The sequence below is a fragment of the Anser anser genome, assembly GCF_964211835.1.
Source record: "Anser anser genome assembly, chromosome: 1".
Lineage (NCBI taxonomy): Eukaryota > Metazoa > Chordata > Aves > Anseriformes > Anatidae > Anser > Anser anser.
Window position 1 is genome coordinate 46361431 of NC_139720.1, and position 25038 is coordinate 46386468.

Here is a 25038-nt window from a genome sequence, read left to right on the forward strand (position 1 = left end):
CAGGGACTGGTTAAAGCATATTCTGTCTCTTTCCTACTAGTGAAACAAGCTTTTCTTTCAAAGAAAACTAGAATCAGGGTGATTGTACACACTCCAGAGCATGTTTTCCCCTAGAGTAGACCCAACTACACAGGCTTATATATGGAAAGAACTCTGCTTTGATGTGTGATTTTGCTGTTTGATCTAAAAGATCCATTTCATCTTTAAAAGTATCTTAAGGTTACTAAGTCTGTTCAGTTGCTGCCTGGCTGCCTAGTAGCCAGAAAGTTTGTTATTCCCAGTTTGACATTCAGTCTTATAGTTTGGGGAAGTGCTGCCTTCCCTTGGTGTACAGACTCCCTGTGTATTGCATGGGTGATATGAAAACCCACAGGCTCTGTAAGGAGCCATCCAGGCATCATCAGGAAAAAGCACTGAAATGAAGAGAAGTGTTTAGCTCTGGTGCAAAGGTTAATGTTGCCAACTATTCTGGGGGCAGAACCAACAAGCAAGGTGGTTGTGAAGGGTGGAATGAAGGGCGATGACTGAAGAAACCTAAATGAGTATTTATATATAAGAATGTAGATATACAGAGAGAAAGAGACAAGTAGAAACATATATAGACATGGAGAGGCATAAATAGATCCCTGGATATGTATTAAGGAAGAAAAAGATTCTTACAACTTTTTTCTGACTTCAGTTTCCTCCTTGCTGGGAAGCTTCCATAAATAATCTCAGTAGGGTAAATGGGGACTCCTCTGTTTTCTACATCCATTTAGCTCACATTCATTGCTACTGCATGTGCCAAGACCCTTTGGAAGCAGGGGCATCACAGGAGTGTGGTGACACTGGAGCACAGACTCTTTCTGCCTGTGGGACAAAGTGTTGTCTTTCTTTTTTACCAGCTCCAGCACAGGGGTGAGAACTGCACCAGGTGAACCTCTACAAGCAAGCACTTGCTTCAGGTTCAAATCAGCAGTTTTTCCCCTAACAGGCATTGCTGATTGAATCAAGGCAGTGTCAGCTCTGAGCTGGTGCAGAAGTCAGTTCTCCATTGGTAATGTATCAGGTGATGTTATGTCCTGGACAAATGCTGGGTCCAGAGATTGGTGCAAGCTTTTGAACTTCTGTAATCCAGTGATCTGAACAGGTTCCAAAACCTGTCATGTTGTTTTTTGAACCTTGAGAGATTCTCCAAAGGAACTGGCTGCTAGGAGACATCATATCCGTCCCTTTGCATCATGCTATTCTTCAGAGAAATAGGAGGGCAAGGCTGAGGAACTTCTGTTGGTAATAGGAGCTTGTGAGTCAAGACCTGGTCAGTTGGAACAAGGACCATCAGCAGCCACCTCCTGAAGTTAGCTAGCATGGGCATATGAAAGAGAAAGCTTCAGGAAATGAGGGATGTTTGCTAGCTTTTTTTTTTTTTTTTTTTTTTAACAACTGGTTCTTTTGAAGAGGACCAAATCACCTGTGGCACTGCTCTGGCTTCGTAAAGTTTAAATTGATTCAGAACTGAAGAAAGGTAAGTCTGTCTATCTAGTACGCAGTTTGGACTTCTGTCCTGTTATTTGAAAGAGCAGAACTCGCTGTTTTTGTTTTGCACAAGGATACCGGGGATGTTTACTTTTTAATGCAGTAACTGGACCATAAAAGGCTTCATCTGGAAAGTGGGAAAGTGGGGTTCAGTTCTCTCTATGGAATAAAGATGGGTTTGACATCACATTTACAGTCTCCCAAATAAAAGGTCTGAGTTGATCCCTCCAGGATTCTTTGTGCATGACAGCCACTGGAAAAATACCAGTGCAATCCTGACAGCATGACTTAGGACTGCATATTCACTAGTAATTCTGTTCTGTCTCTGGCCTCAGATGCCTTGCATTGTTTGTTAATCAATGATAAAGCATCTATAGAATACTACATTTTCTTTTGAAGAAGTTGTGTGTTAGAACTCTCTTAGGGCAAGGACAGAATTGAATCCAGTCATCCACTTGCCAAGTTGTTGGATGAGTAGTGGTCCAACTACTCAGCATGTTTTTCTGATATGTTTGAATTAGTGGACTTCAACCTCCAGTACAAGCTTTTTGTCAAATTTTGCATTGAAAAGACTACATGTTTTACTACAAGTTTTATTATGTTTCTGTTGACCAGGTGTATGACTTGCGACATAAGGCATTAACAAAACCAGAGGTCAACGTGTTTACAGTATCTTAAAGTCAAATAAGAAGTAGAGTTTACACAGCTCTGATGTCAGGTGAAACTGAAAAGGAGGTTCCTAGATAAAAATTTTTGGTTTAGTCACCTTAATTCCAAATTACAAGTCAGCTCTCTGTTGACGTGAGTAAAAATGCCCCCACAGCACAATTCCATTCCAAAAGCTGAAAGGGAAACTGGATAAAATTTGGGGTTCTTGAAGAACAGTTTGTGGACCGTGCTATCTTCCTGAATAAGAACAGAGGATAAAAGTTTTGAATGCTTGTTTGTTAAATAGTACAAAGTCAGATGAGAATAAGTGTTTATTTGAAGAGCACATTATTAAGAATAAACTAAAGAAAGTTAAAGCTACACCAGAACCTTTATAATTTTCAGTGCTTGATTTTGCAACTCTGTCTTTGTTTTTATGTACTTCTGATGTGCTATCATGTAAAATATTCCATATTTTCTTAATCTGTCTTCACTATTCATTAAAGTAAGTGTTGTAAAAGTTATCACGCAGCAACCCCCTGTTCATTGTCTCCACAAATTAAAGGCCAGATTGAACATAATTTTGTGTCTGGAAATGGGGGTCATTATGCTATTTTGGAGTGAGCTCCAAAAAGGCGTTTATATATCTAGGCATCATTTCAGTTCGAATTGAGCATTTCTCTCAAAGGTGCATACACTGGGTGGAGTTGATGTTGGATTCATAGATTTTTACTCCCGTTTCCCTTCTGCCTTATTTTTCATTTTGCTCATTATGACTTGAATATACTGTTTAGCTCCTCTGTGCATGCAAAGACATGGAAAGCCTAGACAGCTGCTGCACAGGTGAGCTGGGAGAGTTTTCTATCTATGTATTTGTTCAATGCTGGCATATTACATAGTACAATTTTACTATGTTTGCAAAGTGCATTACTTTAACTCCAAATAACTGGGATTTGACTGTTCAGGAAATCAGAAAATGAACTGTGCTTCCAGAATATGAGATGGGAAAAGATGTAGGAAAATCCTTGATTGCAACAGTTCAGTTAACTTAGGAATTTCTTTTTAAAAAATTAAACCGTTTTAAGTATGGTTGCTAGCAAAATCAGGTTTTCACAATAACCTATAATATTTTCAGTTTTCAAAAAAAAGTATAATTTTAGAAGTATTTATTTTCCAATAGATGGCAGTCTGGCTCAGTAATTTCAAGAACAAAAGCAGCCATCTTATATAAGAGTTTTCCAACTTTTTTCATTGCTATGTTAAAATCATGCATTTTTAACACAGTTGATAGTACAAACTACTTTAAAATGTCTCTAGTTCCTGTAAGAAGAAAAATTTTTGAACATCATGGCATGCATTTAAGCTACAAACTAAAATCTCAGGGCTAAATTTACAGGTATTTTATAACATAGAAGTTACACGTCAAGTGTATATTCAAAAGATCTCTGTGAATTCTAGAGCAGGTAAGAAAATTTAAATGGGTATAACTTGCAAACCAAAGATCCAGAAGAATTAAGTGTCAGGAAAACAAACACAAGATTGTTGCAGTGTATATTGTGAGGAATCTTCCAGAGCTCTTGCAAGTAAAATGCTTTGATTTAGATTCCTCTTCTCCTGGAGTATTAACAAACATCATTATCCATTTTTTGTCATGTTTGGGGTTCCTGTGTATGTACTCCTGTGGGAATGAATTGTTCTAAACATGGTATTAAAAACACAAATATGCTTTTTTATTATGATGTACTTACTCATTGTGTTTCTTAATTTAAAAACAATCAGTAAGTTGAGAGATTTTTTTTGTGTCCACATAAGAAAAAATTCCTATAGATACCAATGTTATGCTACTTTTTGTTTGTATGTGTTTGCAAAACAAAATATAGAGTATTAAGAACTTCTGCACTCCCCTATGTACACATGTGCATGTATATATATATATGTGCAAGATATACGTGTTGGATACAATACATTTCAATCTTTTGTAATTTTGATAATGTAATGAACATTATTAATTGACTCAATCAGGTTTATCTTATTCTGTTCAGAAGGTGATTATATATTTCTAATCCTCAATTAAGAATGAATATGAGAAGTGTTGTGTTCCTTACACCGTGAGTATAAACAAATATTCTCCATATTTGGAGTTAAGGAACAACAACAACAAAAAAAAGGGCAGAGAAATTTTGAACTAATTTTAAAATAATAAAACTCTGCCAGACACACTAAATAAAAATGAAGCTCCAAATGGAATTATTTTCTTCAGATCAGTCATCTTAATCTTGTGTGGTACATATTTGCTTGCAATGTTTGCTTTTACATTTATGCTATTATGTTGAGAAGCATAATACATAACCTACATTATAGATTTGCAAGTGGAAATGCAGTATCTTCGGATTTGTGACATGAGTTCAGACTAAATAAGATACAATTCCAGAAAATGCTTTTGTTCTTTTAAGATTCTACTTAATTACCTGGAGTATATACTGAGAAACTTGTTATCAGGTGCCCCCATTTTTTTTGCTTACAGAATAAAACTGAAGTACTAAAACCATGTAGGATTATAGGGACTGTACTACGGAGGGATTTCTCAGAAGTGGCAGCAGTACATCTGATTAAATTTAATGCAGTTATATAATAGATAATAAAGGCTGGCAGCAGTAATTTAAATTTAAACATGAAAAAAGGTTCTGTATAGTCTCAGGAAAAAGATTTGGATTTCATCACAAGAATATAAATGTCAATTTATCCTTAATTCTGTCATCCAAAAAGGGAAGTTGATACTTATGTACACTCAGACAGAATGAGAAAAATAGTCTTAAAAACTTGTCAGATTAACATTGTTGAAAACCCTGATGGTACACATTCAAGTGAAGATTCACTTTCAGCTCCCATGTCAGAAAATCAAGGTGAGGTTATATAAAGACAATAAAGCTATGATTATGGATTTCTTTTATGTTTAAGAGATTTGAAATGATAGAACTGTGTGTTTTGGAAATAAGTTAGTTTAGAATGAATATATTAAAGTTGAATAAAATTTATGCATGGTCCGTTATTCTTATCTTTTATCTAATACAAAGAAAAATTAATTTAGATAAAAAGCACATGCACAAAAATTTGAAAGTGATTACTTTTTATTTTGCAAAGTAATAATCACTGGAATTTGTTGAAGAATTTTGAGACAATTTAGAAGGATTATTTGAGGATTCAATAATACTGCGTTTTTCTTTAACACAACATTTAAATAAATAATGGGTGTGCTGAAATAGTACAATTGCTGAGATTGATTGCTGTCTTGGATCAAAAGTGGCATCTTTGACAATATCACACATTTGCATATAGGCATTATTTGGAGAGTGAGACAAAATTCCACATGATGATGATGGGCAAGCTAGAAGTATGTAGCTGATTGATGAGGATAAATTAAAAACACATTCAAGAACAAATTTGGTTACTTATTTATTAAGGAATATTAAGGAATTTATTATGGAATAGTAAAACAATCTGACCTTATTTTTTGGGACTCCATGGAGAGAAGCAGGTATATTTTAAATTATTTAATATACTAAAAATTACTGATTTTGATAATACATCTTAGCTATAATTATTTTCACATTTTGTCTTTTTGATGTCAAAGAAAAAGTAAAAATAATTTTACCAAGGGTCAGTGTTTGGAATACCTTACTTAATTCCCTTTTTATGATAGTGATAGATAATTTATATATGGCCAAATTATGACATGGAAAGGATATTGTATTGTTGATCCCTAGCTCTTAGTTCTAGTTTGGTTACAAATCTCATTTTACAAGCAAATGCTAAGTCTTGTTTCTGTTGGAGATAAAGATATGAAAGCCATCCCTCACAGGGTATATAAACCTTACATTTTAAGATTCCCTTGTTGCAAAGGTCTACCCACTCTCTGAAGATAAGATTATATAACTTTATAAATTGTTTTTAAAAGCTACCACCCAACTGAAAACCATCTGTTAGTTCCAGTTTCTTATGCACACAGTGGTATTTCCCACTGAGAACTGTTGTTGCTGTAATTAGTTTGATCAGACATTTATAATCTGACATCCAGTACCAAGCATCCACAGTTTCTGTCGTCAGGTATGGTACCTTGCTATAAGGTACTTTACAAAATGGTTTCTAAATTCTATCTAAATATGAGGTAGTCATTGTAAAGAAGCAGAGGGAAACATACGAACTTCATACAAATGTTTGCCCCTTCTGTTAGTTAGCTTACCTAGCCAAGGGAAGTTCAGACATTTCTTTGTTATTCTTTCCTAGCCTATGTTCTGCAGTTATTAAAAGAACTACAGCAGGTTATTTTCTGTATCTGTAAGTTATGCTATGCTTCAGTACAACATCATAAAGATTTCTTTGTTGGAGGGATCCTAACTGCAACCGGGTGGAACTCTACATAGAATAATTTGCCCGGTGGCATGCTTCACAGCCAACTAAATTAGCCTGCAGCTCCCTGCTGCTGTGATTTCTGGTAGAAGTATTGCTAGACAATCCTCCAGTGTGCTGCACAGACATACCCTGTGAGACAGTCAGCACTTATTTAAGAATATAAAATCCCGAAACATGACAACAATTTAAACTACATGGAGTAAAGAATAACTAGGGGAAGGTGCTGGCCAAGCCACCAGTTCATCTGATCTGTATTATTAAGTACTACTACTTTTCTGCTATGATGGTTTTCTGAATATTTAGTCAGTCTGCCCAATTACATATGTGTGGCAAATTCCTTGACTCTCAGATACTTGCAGGAAAATAGCTTACAGACATATGAATCTTTCTGAATGTAGTTAGGTGTTTACCTTGCACTGGTGTGTAAATGTATCTAATCCTTTTGCTCCAATATGCCACAGTGTTTACCTCAATAACCCCTGTATCAGGATGTTTTGCAGAACGTGTGCGGTATGTATAGGAATTTTCTTTTATTTCCCAAGTATATACTTGCATTTATTCTTCCCTGGTAAAATCTGACAGAGTAGAAAAGAACAAATAGTTTGTGCACACCCTCCATAACTTGCAGTACTTCAGGCTTGTTCTTTCTTAAAGCTTTCATTTTCCTGACTAAGTAATCCTAGCATTTGCAAGTTTATTTTGTATGTAAATCTTGCTGTGCTACCAACCACTTTGCTTGCCCTGCTGTGGACTCTTTCATTCTAGCTAAATCTCTTTTACATAAGGATCTCAGATATGGGGGTAGCATTTTTTTCCATATAAAGTCATTATAATATAAGCTTTTCAGATCAAAGAGCTTGTTTGTTTTCATGGCTACAAAGCTGTATGTAAATTTGGGATGTTTTGCAAATGATTCGTACTACTTTATCTACTCGAGAATCCTGTTGGACAGCTATGTTTATTAAATTAACCACAGCAGATCCTTGCATTTTTTCACAAATACCATTTTAGATCAGAGACTGTCATACACTGTAGTAGTGAGCACATATGTAATTTGAAGACTAATCTCTGTGTCATTATACTCAACTGGGTACCAAAGAAATCTACTAATCTCAGGAAGATTACCCAGGGTCTGTAGACTATCAGAACTGATCTTGAGATCATTTTACCAATATGAAGAATATTTGCTTTAATTAGATATTTTGTGTGTGTGTTATTCAGTGTTTAAGTGAACCTTCTTTTTCATCCCCGTTTGTGCCTTTCCTTTTCACTTTTAAGCTGCCTGTTCCATTGTGGGCATTCTTGCCAGGTTTATGCAGCAGAACACTTCGCTCTTCTTTTTCTTCCATACTCTCAGTACCCATTATCCTGTGAGTGTGCAGTACTGAGCAACATGGTGTGCATTTTTAAGTTACAGTTTCCAGCTTAATTTGGGATTTTCTGAGAGAGTTTCAATCACTTCTGAAAAACAATGAGAAGATAATACTATGAGATTTTCATCTAGAAATGTGATTTTGCAATATTAACTTCAATGACTTTGTGTCATACAAAAATAAATCATCAACAAGACTGATGACTTTTGCTATTACTGCTAGCTATTACTGCTATGACTGGTATCAGTCAACAAAGATATTTCCTTCAAGCCTTGGCTTTCCCTAGAGGCCTGCCAAAAAACTGTCATGGACTCACACTCTCCATTTCCCATGGGTTTCTCCTCTCCTCAGACTTTTCTCCAGTACTTCAGCCAAAATGAAGTTTGCAACTTCTCCCTCAGAAGAGAACAAAAAATTTTTTTCAACATGATCTTCTTGTTTTTCTTCCTTTCTTAAAATTCATTTTCTTCCTAATCAATCAGAGTATCACCAGCACAGATGTAGAAACTCCAAAGGTACGATTCAGCTGTATAAACATTAAGTATCTCATGTCGCTGCAGATACACAAGGTGTCTTGCATGAGGCTAAAATGGGCTCTGTCATGCTTTCTGGAGCAGTGATTAAGGTTCAACAGCTACCATGCAGTGTCTAAAATAGCACAGGATGCCTGTTATTGGCAGCTGAATCCTTCAAATCAGTTGCATAAACAGAGACATCTAGTCCTGTTCTGGTCAGCAGCTGAGCCATCTTCATGGGTCTCACAGATGTGAAAAAGGGCTTGGAAAGTTGTGATGTCCTAGAATTGAAGTTAGAGGCAGAGTACCCAATGATGGCACTTGACCTCAGTGTAGAGGCAACTTAATCAAGACCCAAATGTCCATCCAGTAGATGGGCAGTGTTAACAGTAAGGATTCAGAAATATTTGTGAAACTTTAATAATCCATTTGAGCAATAGACTATGTAACTAAGTATGAGACTGACAAAGAATGTGAGGGATCTCTCTAAAATATAGTTACATTTAGCTTTTAGTTTCTAAAAACATATTTAGTCTCTTTGAAAAAAATAGTTTTGGTAGTTTTTAAAAAGCATGAGTTTGAATATGTAGGAGATTTATTTTTCACAGTCATATGTAGGTGTTTACCATAGGGCAAAGGTAACTGAGTTAATAAGGAAAGAAGGAGAATGAAGTTGCACCAGGGGAGGTTTAAGTTGGATGTTAGGAAAAAATGTTAGTTTTAGGTAGGATGTTAGGAAAAAATTCTTTATTTAAGTTGTGAAGTTTTGGAACAGTCTGCCCAGGGAAGCAGTTAAGTCACGATCCCTGAAGGTCTTCCAAAAACATATAGATGTAGAGCTTAGTGATATGATTTAATGGTGGACTTGGCAGTGCTAGGTTAAAGGTTGGACCAGAGGGTCTTAGAGGTCTTTTCCAACCTAAGTGATTCTATCATTCTATGAAAGCTTTCAAATGTACTCTTTTCTATCCCACAAACTTAAAACAAAAAGTAAATAATTTTAGAACTTTTTAGTATTTGATTTTTCTGCATGTTACATTGGTAAGTTTTTCTGTAATATTTCTAGAACTTTCCCTCTGTTGTCAACCAAACCAGTGCAGGTTTGGTTGTATGTTTTAATATATAGTGACATGAGAATAAATGAGTGTTCTACTATACAACAGGAGACAAATAGTAGAGAAAAAATGATAAAATTCTTAAATGCCTTTTGTATATACCTGAAATCAACATTGATTTCATGTTTGCTCCATTAGTAGAAGAATAAACTCAATAAGTTTGGAACTGGCAGATGAATAAAGCCTGATGATTACCATCTGATAGGACATGCATGAGAAGAGTGAAAACCATATGGGTATGTCTATCATATGTTTTCTGTTGTGAGGGGAACAGCATAGAAGTTTTGTCCTTATGGTCTAAACAGAAGATGGAGTGTACAAATCCGTTAAAGCTACATGGGTCCCTACAGGATCCATTAAGGGATGGAGATAAATACCAATGTATTGTTTCACTGTATCATATTCTATGATTCTTTTGAAGTTGAATAAGCAGGTACTTTCTTAGCAGTAGCAGTACCAGTTTCCCTTGTTCCCTTCTTCTTAATAAGAGAGAACAGGATACGAGTAATATGAATGGTCACTATTTTGCCATACTTCAGAGGGCAAAATCCCACGATAAGATAATACAAAAAGAATGTTTTCTTTAAAAAATGTTTAGTAGATGAAATTAGAACATTTGGGCAAATGGACATTTTTGTATTACTTGCTTAATTTCTTTCTTTAATTTTTTTTCCCATCCTGCTTGCAAAAAACACATTCATTTGTTCCTTGACACATAAAAAGAGATTAAGTATGTTTGTCCTTAAATCTTGAAGTAGCTGACCACTCATGACATAGAGTTTCATTACATTCTGTTGATAGATTTTTTTCAGTCCCTGTGAATAAGCTCAGCAAATAGAAAAAGAATGACAGAAAAGTACATTGGACCAGATTCTTACACCTCCATAAAGTATGTGATCAGGAGTAATTCAGAGTTGAGGGGCAACTGCATAATTTTTACAGTGCATTAGAAATGTTTGCCCATGGAATTAGTGCAGATCAACAATGTACTATAAATGCGCTCCTTAGTCTTTCTCTAACTTTCCTATATACCAAAATCGTAGTCTGAGTTCAGTGGTATAACCTTTTGCACTGGGATTAGAAGCAGAAACTAGGGTTACTTGGCCATACACACATCTGTTTTTACATTGCTTTCTCTGCTTTTCCAGAAGGATGTAAGAGTTGAATGATTTATGCCATTTTTGATAACCTATTTTCTTTTCTCTTGTCATCTGTCCTTCCTAAACTTATTATAAGCCTCAGTTTAGTGCCATGAGGGAAAATCTCGGAAGAGGCTCTTCATTTTTATTTGCTTCAGTAGTTATTTGAAATTGAGCAGTTTCTATTAATACTACTGTTATTATTTCTGTTGATATTGGTACTTTGCCCAATATCTTTGGAATATGAACTATTAAAGCCCGCAAAGAAGCACCCTCAGCACTGCCAGCCAATCTTAGACACAAATCATATTAAAATGTAATAATGTTTTATTCCCATGCTGAACTTTCTTTTAATTATTAGTAGTTGATTCCTTACAGGTTTTGGAATATTTACTACCCTGCCCTTTTCTCTATCCAGAATGGTGTTTCCTTTAAGGAATCTCAATAATTTTACCATATTACTGATTTAGTCATAGATACTTCATAAGAAGTAGTATTGCGTAGGAGTTGTAGGTGAAGGCATGTCACACTGGTTTGATTACCTTTTTTTTTTATGGTACTTTTAGGACATTGTATGATCACTGGCTGAAGAAAGAATTTAAGTATTAGCTCGTAAGTTATCGAGGAGTATGTCTGGAAAACAAAGTAAGGGTGTACTTTTGTTGGGGTAGGTCTGTCCATACTATGTTGAATATACCACAGCTAAAAAGAACAGTATAGAAGAGTATAGAAGAGAGAGTGTGGGAAGAGCAATGAATGTCCTAAATCTTCTGGTAGTCCTCATTAGTGAGATAACTGCAATGAAATGACTATTTTAATTATATAAGACAGGAAGAAGCAGCAGCTTGCAGTATGTGAGCTTCATGCTGGTAGTTTTTCTTGCCATCCATAGGAAAACCTTTGCCTTCCTAGTGAAGACGATTTTGAATTCTGCTTCCACATATCTTTTGAATTACGAAAGAGTAGGAGTGGGAGACAGGATTTAGCTGGACTCTGTGTAAGTCAGGCTGCACAGAGAATTGTTGACAGTGCTGGTCAACATCGTCGCTGACAAGAGATAGTTGATGTGCTATTCAGCATCTCTTATGGTGTGTGTGTGTGTATATATCTGTAATCCTTTTTTTCACCTGTAGGAGAGTCTGAGGCCTTGTACATTTTACTGAGATCAAAAGGTGTATTACTGTTTGACTGATCTTTTCCAGTTAGTCCTTCAACTTCTGTAGCCCACTGACTTGACTGTCAAGTGGCATCATCCGGCTGATTGTTAGTTATTCTTCTGTATTGTTTTTATATTGTATTTAGCATTTAGGTACAATATGAGAAACTGCTGGCAATTTGTTACTAATGGATCTAAAGATAATCTAGTACAAATGTTCTTTAAGGTCTTTTTGATTAGCTGCTCTTAACCAGCATTCATCTTCAGATAGATGACTAACTCAGTGCTGTATATAATTCCTCTTTAGAATGGCTTTGTCTGCTCAGGTATGGTTTTCTCTTATGTCCTTCATTAAACCAACAGCATCTTAATGGAATAATAACTGCATTTTCAGTAACACACTTTTACTGAGAATATGTATGCTAAATAAAAAACTGCACTGGAGGAGTAATAAAGTGGTGACTTCTGCCTACTCAGTTACCACCTGATTTTTCCCCTACTTTAATTTCTGTTCCTTCTGCTCTATTTCATGACAAATAATGTATTTTCTATAAGTTTCATCATTCTGCCACCCACTTACCCACCCTCTCTTTCACAACTTTAAAAAAAGAAAAATACATGGTTTACAGCTGATTTGCTTTGCAATTACATTGCACTGAGTTTTTCAAATGTTATATGATAATATTCAGATAGTATAGGGATGTTGAATACAGAGATGCCTCTGTAGTTATTCTCCAAGCAGTATTTTCTTTACTTTCTGTGACATTTAAAGCAAAAAATGCTGGTCTTTGCTTTGAATTACATTTTTATCCTTTATGAAAAGTAAATATGCATAAGCTTTTATTTCTATTTAATATTTCTGAAAATATTAATGGTCAATTTTGCTTTTCTGCAGGCTCCTGTACCTTTCATTGTCAGTTTTTCTCAACTGATACATGAATTTTTCACAGTGAGTCACATTTTGGAGTGAGTCATGTGCATATAAACACAGTCCTTGATACAGGGAGACACATAAGCCTATCATTAACATGAGAAATCCCATTAACTTAATTGGAACTATTCATGTGCTTAATGCTTAAGACTCAAGAAAAGTTGCCAAATTCATGCATTTTTGCATAGCCTACATTTGTGTATGCCCTTTCTACATACCAACTAAGGTCAAACCTCCTATGCCTGTGGGATGGGAAGGCATCCCTAGAAATGCATTTCTGTTGCATAGAGTGTCATTGCAGACTATATGGCTTGCTGGACTGAATTCCCCCTTGGGGCTTTATCCTTCAAAGCGATAAATTCTTTTTCCATGGCCAAGCAAAGCTCTTGAAGTGCTTTGATATTAGGTAATATCAAATCAGTTATTCTCAGTTAATGCCAAGTATCAATACCAAGTATCAATAGCAATCAATACCAAATACTTGGTATTGATACTTGGTATTAACCGTGCAGGCAAATGCTTAAAAGACAGTTTCAATTTGTTTTACCTAATGTTAGGAGGAAGAAATTTGGAAGGCAATTCAGTCCTCTCCCACAGGACAGGATGGAGGAGATGGAGGATTAGGGTGGAGTACATAAGATGTGAAAGTGCCTGTATGTTCATATGTTAAAGACAACTAGTTTAATCCATAGATTAAACAATACATAGATCAGTTTAATCCATAGATTAAGCAAGTAGCTCAAATGAAAGATTTAGCTTTTAAGCAGTTCTAACTAGTTTAAAAGAAAGATGTTTTAAATTCATTTATGAATCAGGAACATGCATATTGCAGCTTCAAGTAGCTTATGCCTTTTGCAGTTAATTTCCCACTGAAAAACAAATGCAGTTATGCTTCCAAAGACACCAAAAAAAAAAAAAAAAGATTCTATAGGCTTTATACACTACTTTATTCTTAAATAATACCTGCTTATTATAGCTAAAATATAATTTCTAAAAGCATTTGGTGATCCATTCTCATTTTTGCAGTTTACCGAATTCTTGAATTTTCTGCCATTTGAAAATCTTAATGTACTTTGAACTGAATGTGGTAATCTTCATATGAATACTACTTCATCTATACGATATTACAACATTCACTTCAGAAGCTTTCACCTGTAGTGAAAAATCAATTAGCCAAGATTGACCTTTTTGTTAGTATATAAACAATGCAGAATAGAGGGGAAGGAACACTTCCCTTGAATGATTAATTTCTTGGATGCTCATCATGATGGGTATCAATAGCACTTTCTTACTGAGCAGCAGTAACTGCATAACAGTAACGTTTATGTACTTTTCAGCAAATATGTAAATTAATCATGTTTGTCCAAAGTTTTTAAATATTTTACTATTGTTATATGTAGTAAATGACTGTGAATCAACTGACCTTCTGGTGACTTCCAGTTACAGTAATTTCTTTCCAGGTTCAGACATGATTGTGCTTGAGTTCAAACCAGTTGACTTCTTCAGACAAAGTTTAGTTTTACAGAACTGCAAGCAAAAAAGGCAGTCGTGCTGCTTGGCTGGTGTGCAGTGGTGCAGTGATCAAGATTCTCTCTTCAAGGACTGCTAAAGCTTGTTCTTTCAGAGCACTTGGTCTCATATAACACTGGAAAGGGTCACAGAATATCTCATGCTGATTCCTGATGTAGCTCAGCATCTCTGCAAACTTGCCTCTGTGATTTTGATATAGCCAAGAAATGAAGACCACAAACTTAGCAACTGTCTTTGAAGTTTGAGAAACTTGGGACATGCTCAGCATCTCACAGGGATGGTGGCAGAGGCAGATACAGTACAGTTCTCCATCGTTCAGCTGCCTTAAGTACAAGACCATCCTTCTCCTGGCATCCCATTGCTGAATACAGGAAGTGAAATCAAATTCTAACCACACTCATAGCAAGGCTATGATGAAAGAAATATAAAATAGGAACGTATTTGTGAAAGAATGGCTGCAGATTTGCAGTGCAAGATGGAAGACAAGATAATGAGGATAACAAATAGAAAAACACCAAGCAGGGTGCCTTGGGGAATGTGGGAAAGGTGTGCCCAGGCTACCAAAACATTTCACCATTGTTCTGTCTGCAAGACATAGCGTGTCTTGTAAATGAAGCTTCTCTCTGCTGGGATCCTTACTGAATCCCAGAAGGGTACATTTGGTTAATGCAGGGATCCTGCTGTGGAAAAATAGTTATTGACAGTGTTATATTTCATTCCCAAATGCTGCTTTTTTCCCTTCCACAGCCAGCAAGCTATTCCCTGGTCATGGCCTGGGCATCAGCAAGTGAGCATGGGGAGCCTTCTGGCCACGGGAGCAGTAGCAACAGAGCAGCCTGCTCAACCCAATTTATAATGGACAGTTACAAACAGATTCCCTCTTTATGAGTTCCTCACTCAGTATAACATAAATTTAGACTATCAGAAAAAGAACTGCAGTGTTTTCATCTTCATTTCACAACATTATTACATAACCTTTGGGCCAGATGAAGGAGAGGCAGAAGCATGCCTCTGTCTCACAGTGGTTAGGATCATAGGAAATATTTGCATGGTCCTATGCTGTCAAGTCACTTCTTCCAAAGAAAACTGCCATTGAATTAATTGTTCCAGACTAAGTGGTAGCATTTAGATTACCAAATGTCTGGTTGCTTTCTGCCTTCTATAAGCAGAAAGAGATTGCCTTCCAGAAGAAGAATTGATTTTGTCCTTGCTGCTCCATTTCAAAGAGCATATCTTTCTTACTATGCAATATGCTGCAAAATAAACAAAATGTTAACGTTAGTGTCTATGGTGCAATACCAAATGGTATGTCCTGTTATTTTATCACTAACTGTTTTGCTGATGCTGTTCTGTTCTGGTTGGTACTGGCAGAAAGGGTATTTGCAGTACCACAGCAGCCAGATGATAGTTATGCTGAAACAGAGATACAACAGGTAAAGAAAGCTTTTGATGTTTGGTTTTAGAGACTACAGGAAAGTCTCTTCTCTATCCTGAAACCAGGGGATTTAATCACATTTGCCTACCACTGACTAGTACAAATTTTAAGGTAGAAAGCAGTCCAGTTTTCATTAAAAAATCAAAAAACCGGGGAAGAAAAGGAAGATGAGAGGTTTCATTTGATTTAACTGTATTCATAAAAAAGACTTGTCTAGATAATAAGGTCATATAGTACTCAAGCAATTGTCATCTGTAAAAAGGAATGCCAAAACTTTATGTATGTTTTATACATGGCATAACGCTTTTTAAGCTGTGAACATGGTAGTTTTAAGTAATAGTTAAGACTGGAGGTGCTCTCTTTTTCTTTTTGTGTTGACTTTTAAGGATGGAAAAGACTTTCTCTGATTTAATTAAATATGTATTTTTTATTATTATTATTTTTTCCATCTGTACTCACTATCCTGTCTGTTGCTAAATATTAGCTTGTTCTCAGATCAGGAGGGAGATGTCAGGTTATTGTGATAGCCAAGCTGATGTACACAAACCTACTGGAAGAACAAATAGCTGTTTTACAGAATAAAATATCCTTCAGTGCAAGGTTTCCTACGGGGAAAATTCTGCCATTTATGTAGATGGAGACATAAAGAGGAAGACTTCTATGCCTAAATTTTCAAAGACATTATCTAAATACTCATCAGATACGAGAATTAGAAGTAATGCGTCAGACCCAGTGAAGTCTGAGGAAAACTTGCCTCTAATTGTAGATCTTACTACTCACTTACTGCTATATTCTTATACTTTCTCTTTTACATACACAGAAAATTAATTTATTTTATTATTCTGTTTATTTTATTAGCAGTAGTCTGCTACTGCTTTAAGTAATTTTAATACTTATTTCAATGTTCTAATAACAATATAACTGTCTTTTATTAAATGTTTTATTTTGTATCAGCCTTGTGGTTCCCTATCAATTACTCCTCTTTACATATGATATCTAATATCTTTTAAGATTTTCTATCTGTTTTGTTTGAGGATATGTGATATTTATATTCATGCCTCTTGTAGTTTGCACAGAGTTGGCTTTTTGAAAGCTTAGCATTACAGGTTATGTTGACATCACCATTTCATAATGTCAAATTCAGTTAATTGAGCAACTATGATCTAAGTGGCATTTTCTAACTACTTTTTCTGTTTCTTTTCCAAGTCAGAACAGGTATTATAAAAGGTTTGTAATTGTGTCTGTTTTTCTTCAGGTGACAGAAATCTCTTTCTCTCTATTTATTTCATATTTTTTTTTCTTCGGAGAAGTGGGCATAAATAACCTCAGTTTCACTAAACCTCTCCCCACAGGGCTATTTCAAGGCTTCCCAGCAGCGCACACAAAATTAGATTTTCATGTCCAAAGGATCTCTGAGGAGGCAAAATTAAATTTACAACATAACAGAAAAACGAGGGAGTTCTGAGAAAGGAATGAAGGCTGGGAGAGGATAGTAGAAAACTGGGTGGTCTGGATTGGGGGTTTTATGGGCTTGTGTGACAGTCTGAGGTCCATGGATAGATTATAGATCTTTCTCTATCTCATATGCCTCCCCCAGGTGTCTCCGTCTCCCTAGTGTATGCAAACCCAGTCTGTCGCATTTGGGGGACTTCTGACTCCCCTTTCTGTCATGCAGCCATTAACTCCTTCCCTTCTTTGCAAATGCAGCTGTCCTTCCTTGCAGCAACTCCTACCACGCCCTTTTTGCCTGTTGTTTGGGAAGAATGGGGCTTCTAGCATCAGGGATGTGTGAGAAAGCTGATAGTGGTAACTGTTTCTTGGGCCTTCATATACATTTGTCCTAATACTTCCTTTTTAGTGCTTTACCTGTAGCAGAAATATGGGGAAGAAGAAGACAGAAAACAGTCATTCAGTATACAAAGAGCCATCCCTACTCTTCAGTTCTCTTTAAATTAGCCAGTGTCATGTCATAAACTGGATTGTCTCATGGCATCAGAGTATTAGTCAATGTATTCCAAACGTCTCTAATGAATTTTGACATCTGCTGCTTTTTTATTATTACTTTTGATGCCCAGGAGATCTGACTACATAATATTTCCCACTTCTCATCCATATCGACGGCATTAATTTCAATTTCTGTGATCTCCGTTCTTTCTCTATATACAGAGCATCAGTATAAATAATACAACTCTCACTCATTCTGCTTGTTTACTTTTTGTTGCTCAATAATATTTTTGCTATAATGATTTTCTACTCTGTTTCTGTAATAGCTAAAAACTCATATGTTCTCCCTTGAATGATTCAAATGTATTGAATTTCATTATTCATCCTCCTTTGATTGTGTTAAGAAATATCTCTGATTTTGTGTCTATTTTTTGCCTTTGGAAAGTGAATTGAGTATAATTTTTTTCTGTGTCCTTTGTCTTTATCCACTTATATTGGCTTTTAAGATGTATGTTACAGGCTTTCCTGTACCTAGCACTGCTGCAGTTCTTTGCTTTTTGCTCCAGGGGGCAAGAAGCACTTTATTCTGTGATCCAGCAATTCTGAGATTTAAAATACAAACATAGGGCAAACACCATGGAAGATGGCATCATAAATAGATGGGAAAGACTCATAGTCTGCTTCCTTTGTCTATGCAAATGCAGAGCAGTAATAGTCCTTCATGACCGACACTGTGCAGAGTTAACCCAATCCTTTTAATAGTCCCTGTAAGAATACTGGTTGCTACGGCAACACATTCTGTGGTACCACTTGACTGTCAAAATAACCTCATAAAATATCATGCTAAGAATGGTTTAGAAATTGACTTTTAAAATAAGAAGTAAATAAATCCACCTAACTTTAGAAGATATGGCTAGATTCAAGGAGTCTGCAACAAGGGAACAACCGTTTCCTAAGTGAGGGGAATCAGACTAGTGGAGATGGATGTGTCATGTTTCTCATCCATGGTGAGTGAGCTGGCATAGAATTTAGAAATATTTATTCTGCTTAAGGTAATGGTATACCGACCACATATGCGTATAATATGTTAGCACAGGAGTCAAGGGTTAAATGGCCCTCAGATGTTATACAGTTTTATAGTATTTGCTTTTGCAGTGCCTTTGCCTCGCTTACTCATATCCATCAGCTTGTATTCATCTTCAGAACTGCTTTTGTTTCTGCTCTTCCTTTCCCCCCTACATTTCCTTCACCTCTACATGCCGTTTCTTGCAGCATACTCCCCACTCCACATATTTCTATATTCTATTGGCTAAAATAATCTGCAGTTAAGTGGTGTTCTTCCTTTATTTTTTTATTTTTATTATTTTTTTTTTTACTTGTGGGCCTCATAACAGTGCTTTAGAGCCTATGTTACCACCACATTAATAGATGCGGTCAGCCATTGTCTCAAACAGCATTATGTTGGTCAGACAAAAATCCAGCCACTTCTGAAAGCTTGTTTAAGATAAGCACGCATTCTTAGAGATAGAACTTGGCATCTGAATATCAGGTAGGCTGCACAAACAAATGTCAAACAGACTGGAACAGCTATTGCAAATTCCAGTTTAAATATAGACAAGATAATTATCTGTGGCATAAAATTCAGTTGTGAGTAAAACATGAAATTTTTTACTGTCATGATTTTTTTAACATGAGATTTAAAAAATCATTTGTAACTGGTTTAACTCTCCTCCTTTTTCTCCTGAAATCAACAGAAGTTACTATTGCGATTCATTTAGTAGGAGTGAACTATCCTGTGTAGCAAAAGAACATAAATAAATGGGAAGTGTCCACTTTTTCTGCTTCCAGCTGTCATTAGAAAGATAGAATACCAGTTTAAGCAAAGCTAGCATTATTCCTTTCTAACTGAGGCCAATATAGAAACCTTAACACTCACAAATTAATAGCATTTTCCAGTACCCTTCAGACCTTCTAGTCAGTGAAAAAATACATTTTAAAATATATATATTTTTGCCAACATAATAAGCTAATGTGTCTGCTATTGGTAAATGTCAGAGAAAAAAAAAAAAAAAGAAACCTCATTACTTTGACTGAATTTAACTTTTTTTTTTTCTTTTCTTTTTTTTTTTTCCTGAAAAAACCTTGGACTTATCCAGGCAAATGTTTTTGTCTTCTGAACACAACAGATGACTGTTGAAACTAGATCCTCTCAGCTATTATTTCCTTCTAGAAGATTTTTTTTTTTAAATGTTAGTTTTTATTCTCTCCAGGCTGTCCTCAACTTAATTTTAATTTAAAATGAAGTAGAAATTGCCAAATACCTGATAATGAGGAAAATAAATACACATTTTTAATGTATATTATTATATTCACTCATATTTAAAGTATAATTACAGGTAGCTCAACACGCACCTTCTTGAGAAAGTGTGATTTTCATACAACAGAATAATGATTGAGTAATTGCTATGTATTAAAATAGGAGGTTATCTTTTGACATTTATAAATGGGAATCTTTTAAGCTCATTTCATTAAGTAAAATGGTTCTTTGCAATGTATCACTATGTTTAATTTGAAAGTACTGTTTCTTTATGCACAGAGGCCTGCTTCAACATGTTTATCAACAAGGGAGGAGGAAGAAGACGATACAGGTGAAAACACTTGTGGTCCTTCGGGTATATGGGAAGCACTGACACCTTGTAATGGATGCAGAAACCTTGGATTTCCCATGCTTGCACAGGTATATGTTTACCTATTCATCCTAAAGCTTAATAACTACAGAATAACTGCTTAATCTCTTCTGTGCCTTATCTCTTACAGTCATTTATAGACTTGCTTTATTCACTTCAAAATTGTTGCCTTCAGTCTTCATTTTAACCTTAAAATCCAATTTTAAAATGAAATGTTGAGTTTCAGTTTTCCTGCAGTAACACTTATACAGCTGAGTTTAATATCGACACAGTTTGATGTTTATTACTCTCATTTTAGACAGTTTTTATGTTGTATAGCTTTCTCTTATGATTCAATTGGGAAAGACATTTTTGCAGTCCACAGTTTCCTTTGGGATAAACACTCTAATTTTGACCAGCTTCTAATTAATATAATGATATCTCAGCTACTTTCTTTATAGAATTAATTAAGGTCATCATGCATAGCTCTACTGATGTAAGAATATAGCCTGTCTTCTCTTTGAAGATTATGTAAGTTTAAATAAAAAAAGTCCCCTAACATTTTTGAATGCTCATGATATTACAGAGGAGAATAAATAAAAATGGGCAATATACTTGGGTCTAAGTCTCAACAGCTCAGAGTAGACCAGTTTGCAGTATCCACCAATGCATGCCAACAGCTGTGTCCTAAACAAACGGTATTGTACTGCTACAGAACAGGATGATGCTTATGGCTGCTTCTGGGTCTCCCTTGTTCTTTCCCTCTGCTATAGTTTAGTGTTCTAATTTCTGTTACATCTTTCCTGAGCTTTTCTTGTAGCATTGAATGGAGGCCTGCCAAACTTCTGTTTAGAAAAGTCTGTTTTTTCAGTTGCATCCTTACTTGGCACTACATTTAAAGAACTTTGTCAGATTCTTGTGTACCAGATTGGAATTACATATCCTGTCTCACCACACTTTATACACTGTTGCTTTCATACCATGACTGTACGTTTTATTCCCCTTAGTCTCATGAGACTTGCACCTGTTTGAAGTCAATGCTAAAGCTTCCACTGCAGTCAATGGAAACAGGATATGACAACTAATGTACTTGAATAACAATGAACACTGTCCTATCTTTTTATAAGCAGTTTTTGTACTCCTTTCTGTTTTCAGTAGCTGTTTTCTACTTCAAACTATCTGTCATTTTAGACATTTGGCAAGGTATAGAGCTATTGGAGTCACCCTGATTAACAATAGGAGCCCAGTAATTGCTAATTCCTTATTTTGAAGAATTTGTTTCAAAAAATATTTCTTAAATGCAACTTTTCTTCTCTAAGTATGTATTAGCTATGTTATAATTATTGTTAAACTTTCTATGATGAACATGTGTGCCATTTTGGAGTGATTTCCTGATTTTAAAGAACATTTTGTTTTCCTAGTTTCTTTTTAATATATATATTTGATATATTTAAAGAGTATTATAGAATTGAGGAAAGCATTTGAATAATAAAATAAAGTTAGCTTGGTTGGCTCTTTCCTTTTCATAAAGAGAGATTAATTTCAAGAAGGATGTATATTATAAGGTAGTCACTGCTGAATTATTTTGATTCTTCTTATTTAACTTTTAAATTCAAGTTCACAATAACTTTCTTGCTCTGAGAACTAACAACATTTTTAATTATGGATACAAAAAAGAGTATATTTAACCTATGTTCTTTCATGAAATGACATACTTTGTTTCTAGCTCATTTCTCTCCATAAGAATTGAAGATGGAAATATTATTTTTTTATTATTATTTGATTTTCTTTCTTATGCAAGAAAGGAAAGAAGATAACTAGTGAGAAGCCTCAAAATTACAAGCCAGTGAATTCAGCTGAAAAGGTGTTACCAACACTATGTGCAGTTTTCTAGACTATTCAGTGGGATCTTCTGCATTCAATTCAGAATGCAGCAGAGAGTATCATGTTCAAAGGGATCAAGAACACAAACTTTTTTATTTCAGTGTTTATAATGACTTTATAATGAATATGTTGAATTAGCCTGAAAATAATATGATGGATAAAGTCTACAACAGTATGTTTTAGGTAAAAGTACAAAAATGTATTTTTGATACTCAGGTCAGGACACTACCATGTCAAAAAAAATTCAGATTTTATCATGAAGAAATAAAAAAACATAATTGGCTGTATGTCTTCAAATCCATACTTTACTTAGGAGCACTAAATAGTCAAAAGGCCCTGTGAATTACTCTACAAGTTCATTTTTCCAGTTCTCTTCCAGTTAAAAATAGATTTTACAGTTATGTAATTATACTGTATTTTCACATTGAAGGAAACCAAACATAAAATTGATCCTTGATTTGTAAAATGGTAAAATGAATGTGAATTTTAGGTGAGATTATGACAGTATCCATCTATGGCCTTATGAGTTAACAGTATTCATTATGCCAAATAGAAGAACAGTTATCTCCTTGACATTTGAGATCAAATATCTCCTTGATTTCTTTATGGTAGTTATGAAAAAAGGCTTGGCTGGAGATATGATATACAGTATGTAATTTCTGTCCATACAGTGCTGAGAAGTGTCATTTTTAAAAAGGGCTATTAGAGAAAGTTCTGTGTAAATTGTTTTAAAACCTAACATAATAGTAATACAGGTATTCTCAGAGGTGGCATAAGCACCTCTCTTTTGCAGTCTCACAATTGGTAAAGTTCTGGAAGAGAATGATGGAAAAGCTTTACATCTTGTAAAAATTTCAGTATTTTAGAAATTCCTCAATTCTACATCAGAATGGAGTTGAAAAACAGCTTCATCCACCCCCAAAATAATCAAAAGCCAGACAGCAAGGATACCCAGCTGGATTCTGGGAGACTGAAATTTAAATGCCTCTTCTTATTTTAGCAGGCTGTGAATTCCACTTGTAGTTTATGATTTATGTTACTGTGTGTGGCTGCTGTTTTTTTTTTCTTCTTTTTTTTTTTTTTCCTGAAATTAATCTTTCTCTTTGAACAGAAATTCCATCCTTGGTAAAATTGTTACGTGCATTTTTGTGAAAATATTGGCTTCCACAAATGGGTATTTTATATCTGAAAGAACCTTTCTTAGGAAATTCCAGATTATATATTCTCTAACTGTCAGTCAGTACAAAAGAAAATCCCTTGTTCAACCTACATAATTGAGTAACTATTTTCTACAGATTCAGAAATTTCAAATAATCTTAAAGATAAGCAAATAGAATAAAAACAACTTTGACAATGTTAAAGCATGTAAACCTCCACTCTAAAATTCTAGCATTCCAGGCTTTGTTGGAAGCAGTTTACTTTGCAGTGACACAGCTGTTAAACTGAAACTAAACTTTTATAAGTGGTATGATAGTATTAACACCTCTCCCATGGATCTCCAGTTCTTGTAAAGTCTTTCTGCAGTAACTACCAAGATTTTTAACATAAAAATAGTTTTGAGCAGTGCCTGATAATCATATAAAAGCTGGAAGCAATGTTTTGACATTGTTATTGACCATCTAAATGAGGAAGATTTCATGAAGAGAGTGGTAATTGAGCTAAATATATAATAGGAAAGTTCAGAGGTAGAAATAGGACAATCAGTCTAATATATGTGTGGGTAGTTATGAGGATCTCCGAAGAAACACAGGCTGTTGGGACAGAGTTCAGCAGATATCTGGGTTGATTCTACAGCTTTATTTATGCTCTTGAAGGAATGATCACAGAACAGGTAATGATAGTAGTGAAGTAGGAGCAGATGCTTCAGCACAGTAACTGACCTTGACTACAAACCTGCTGAGGCTGCTAGTCATATATTGTAAGACTGTACCACCACATTGTCTGCAGCTTGTTAATTAATTATAGTGATAGCTACAGTATAACTGTAGAAACACAGCTACCTCCTTGGTAGCAGTCAGACCTTTTAGTTTCTGAGCTAACGTGCCACAGGTCATATTTTTAACCTCTCATGCTCCCATGGTTGGAGTAGGAGACTGACTCCTGTGAAATACAACCTTCAACTCATTTTTCCCAGTCTGAATTTCAGTGTTTCTCATCCTAATCTGCTCCTTTTCAATGCGTATGAAAGTTTATATGGAGTTTACATAGATAAGCAGAAGACTACAGAGTTATGGTCATTTTTGGATGCTACTTTCTCATCTGGTTGATTTTCAACTCATATAAAACTTTTTTCAGCATAGTAGAAGGCTTGAAAATATCCCTATATCAGAAAAGCCTGTAATAATAGATAAGGGCTGTGGATGTGAATCTCTAAAACAGAAAAAAGATGGAACTTGATCATATCTACTGTGAGTGCTCTAATTCCTTTAGTACTTTTTGCAAGACACACGATCCTAACAGCCTCGTTTAAAAATAAAAATTAAACAAACTCCCCAAACATAGCTGTTTCCACTGTATTCTGGTAGTAACCTCATCCACTAGGTGTGTGAGGCCTTTTCTCAGGGCAGGAAGGATCACAAAATCCTAGGGAAGGCAGTGTGCTTCTATTTAGATAGTTCACAAGTGTTCAATGACATTTTGGTCTATCTTATTTTATTGTAAACTAACATTCAGAAAAAGACCATAAAAGAACTTGGAGGTGTGCTGTGGTAAAAGAGCTGGGCCTAAGCTCTACCCTAGCCCAAGCAAAGCCTGTGTTTTGTTGGACGTGCATAGAA

General features: G+C 35.3%; 1 protein-coding gene across 5 annotated transcripts in view; it reads left to right on the forward strand.

The window, feature by feature from the left end:
* ANKS1B (ankyrin repeat and sterile alpha motif domain containing 1B) overlaps nucleotides 1-25038 on the forward strand; it is a 440891-nt gene that overhangs the window by 91115 nt on the left and 324738 nt on the right. For all 5 annotated transcript variants that reach the window (XM_083852386.1, XM_083852391.1, XM_083852392.1 and 2 more), the window contains exon 9: nucleotides 20308-20448. In XM_083852386.1, the coding sequence (XP_083708512.1) occupies nucleotides 20308-20448 (141 nt within the window). The remainder of the gene's footprint in view (nucleotides 1-20307; nucleotides 20449-25038) is intronic.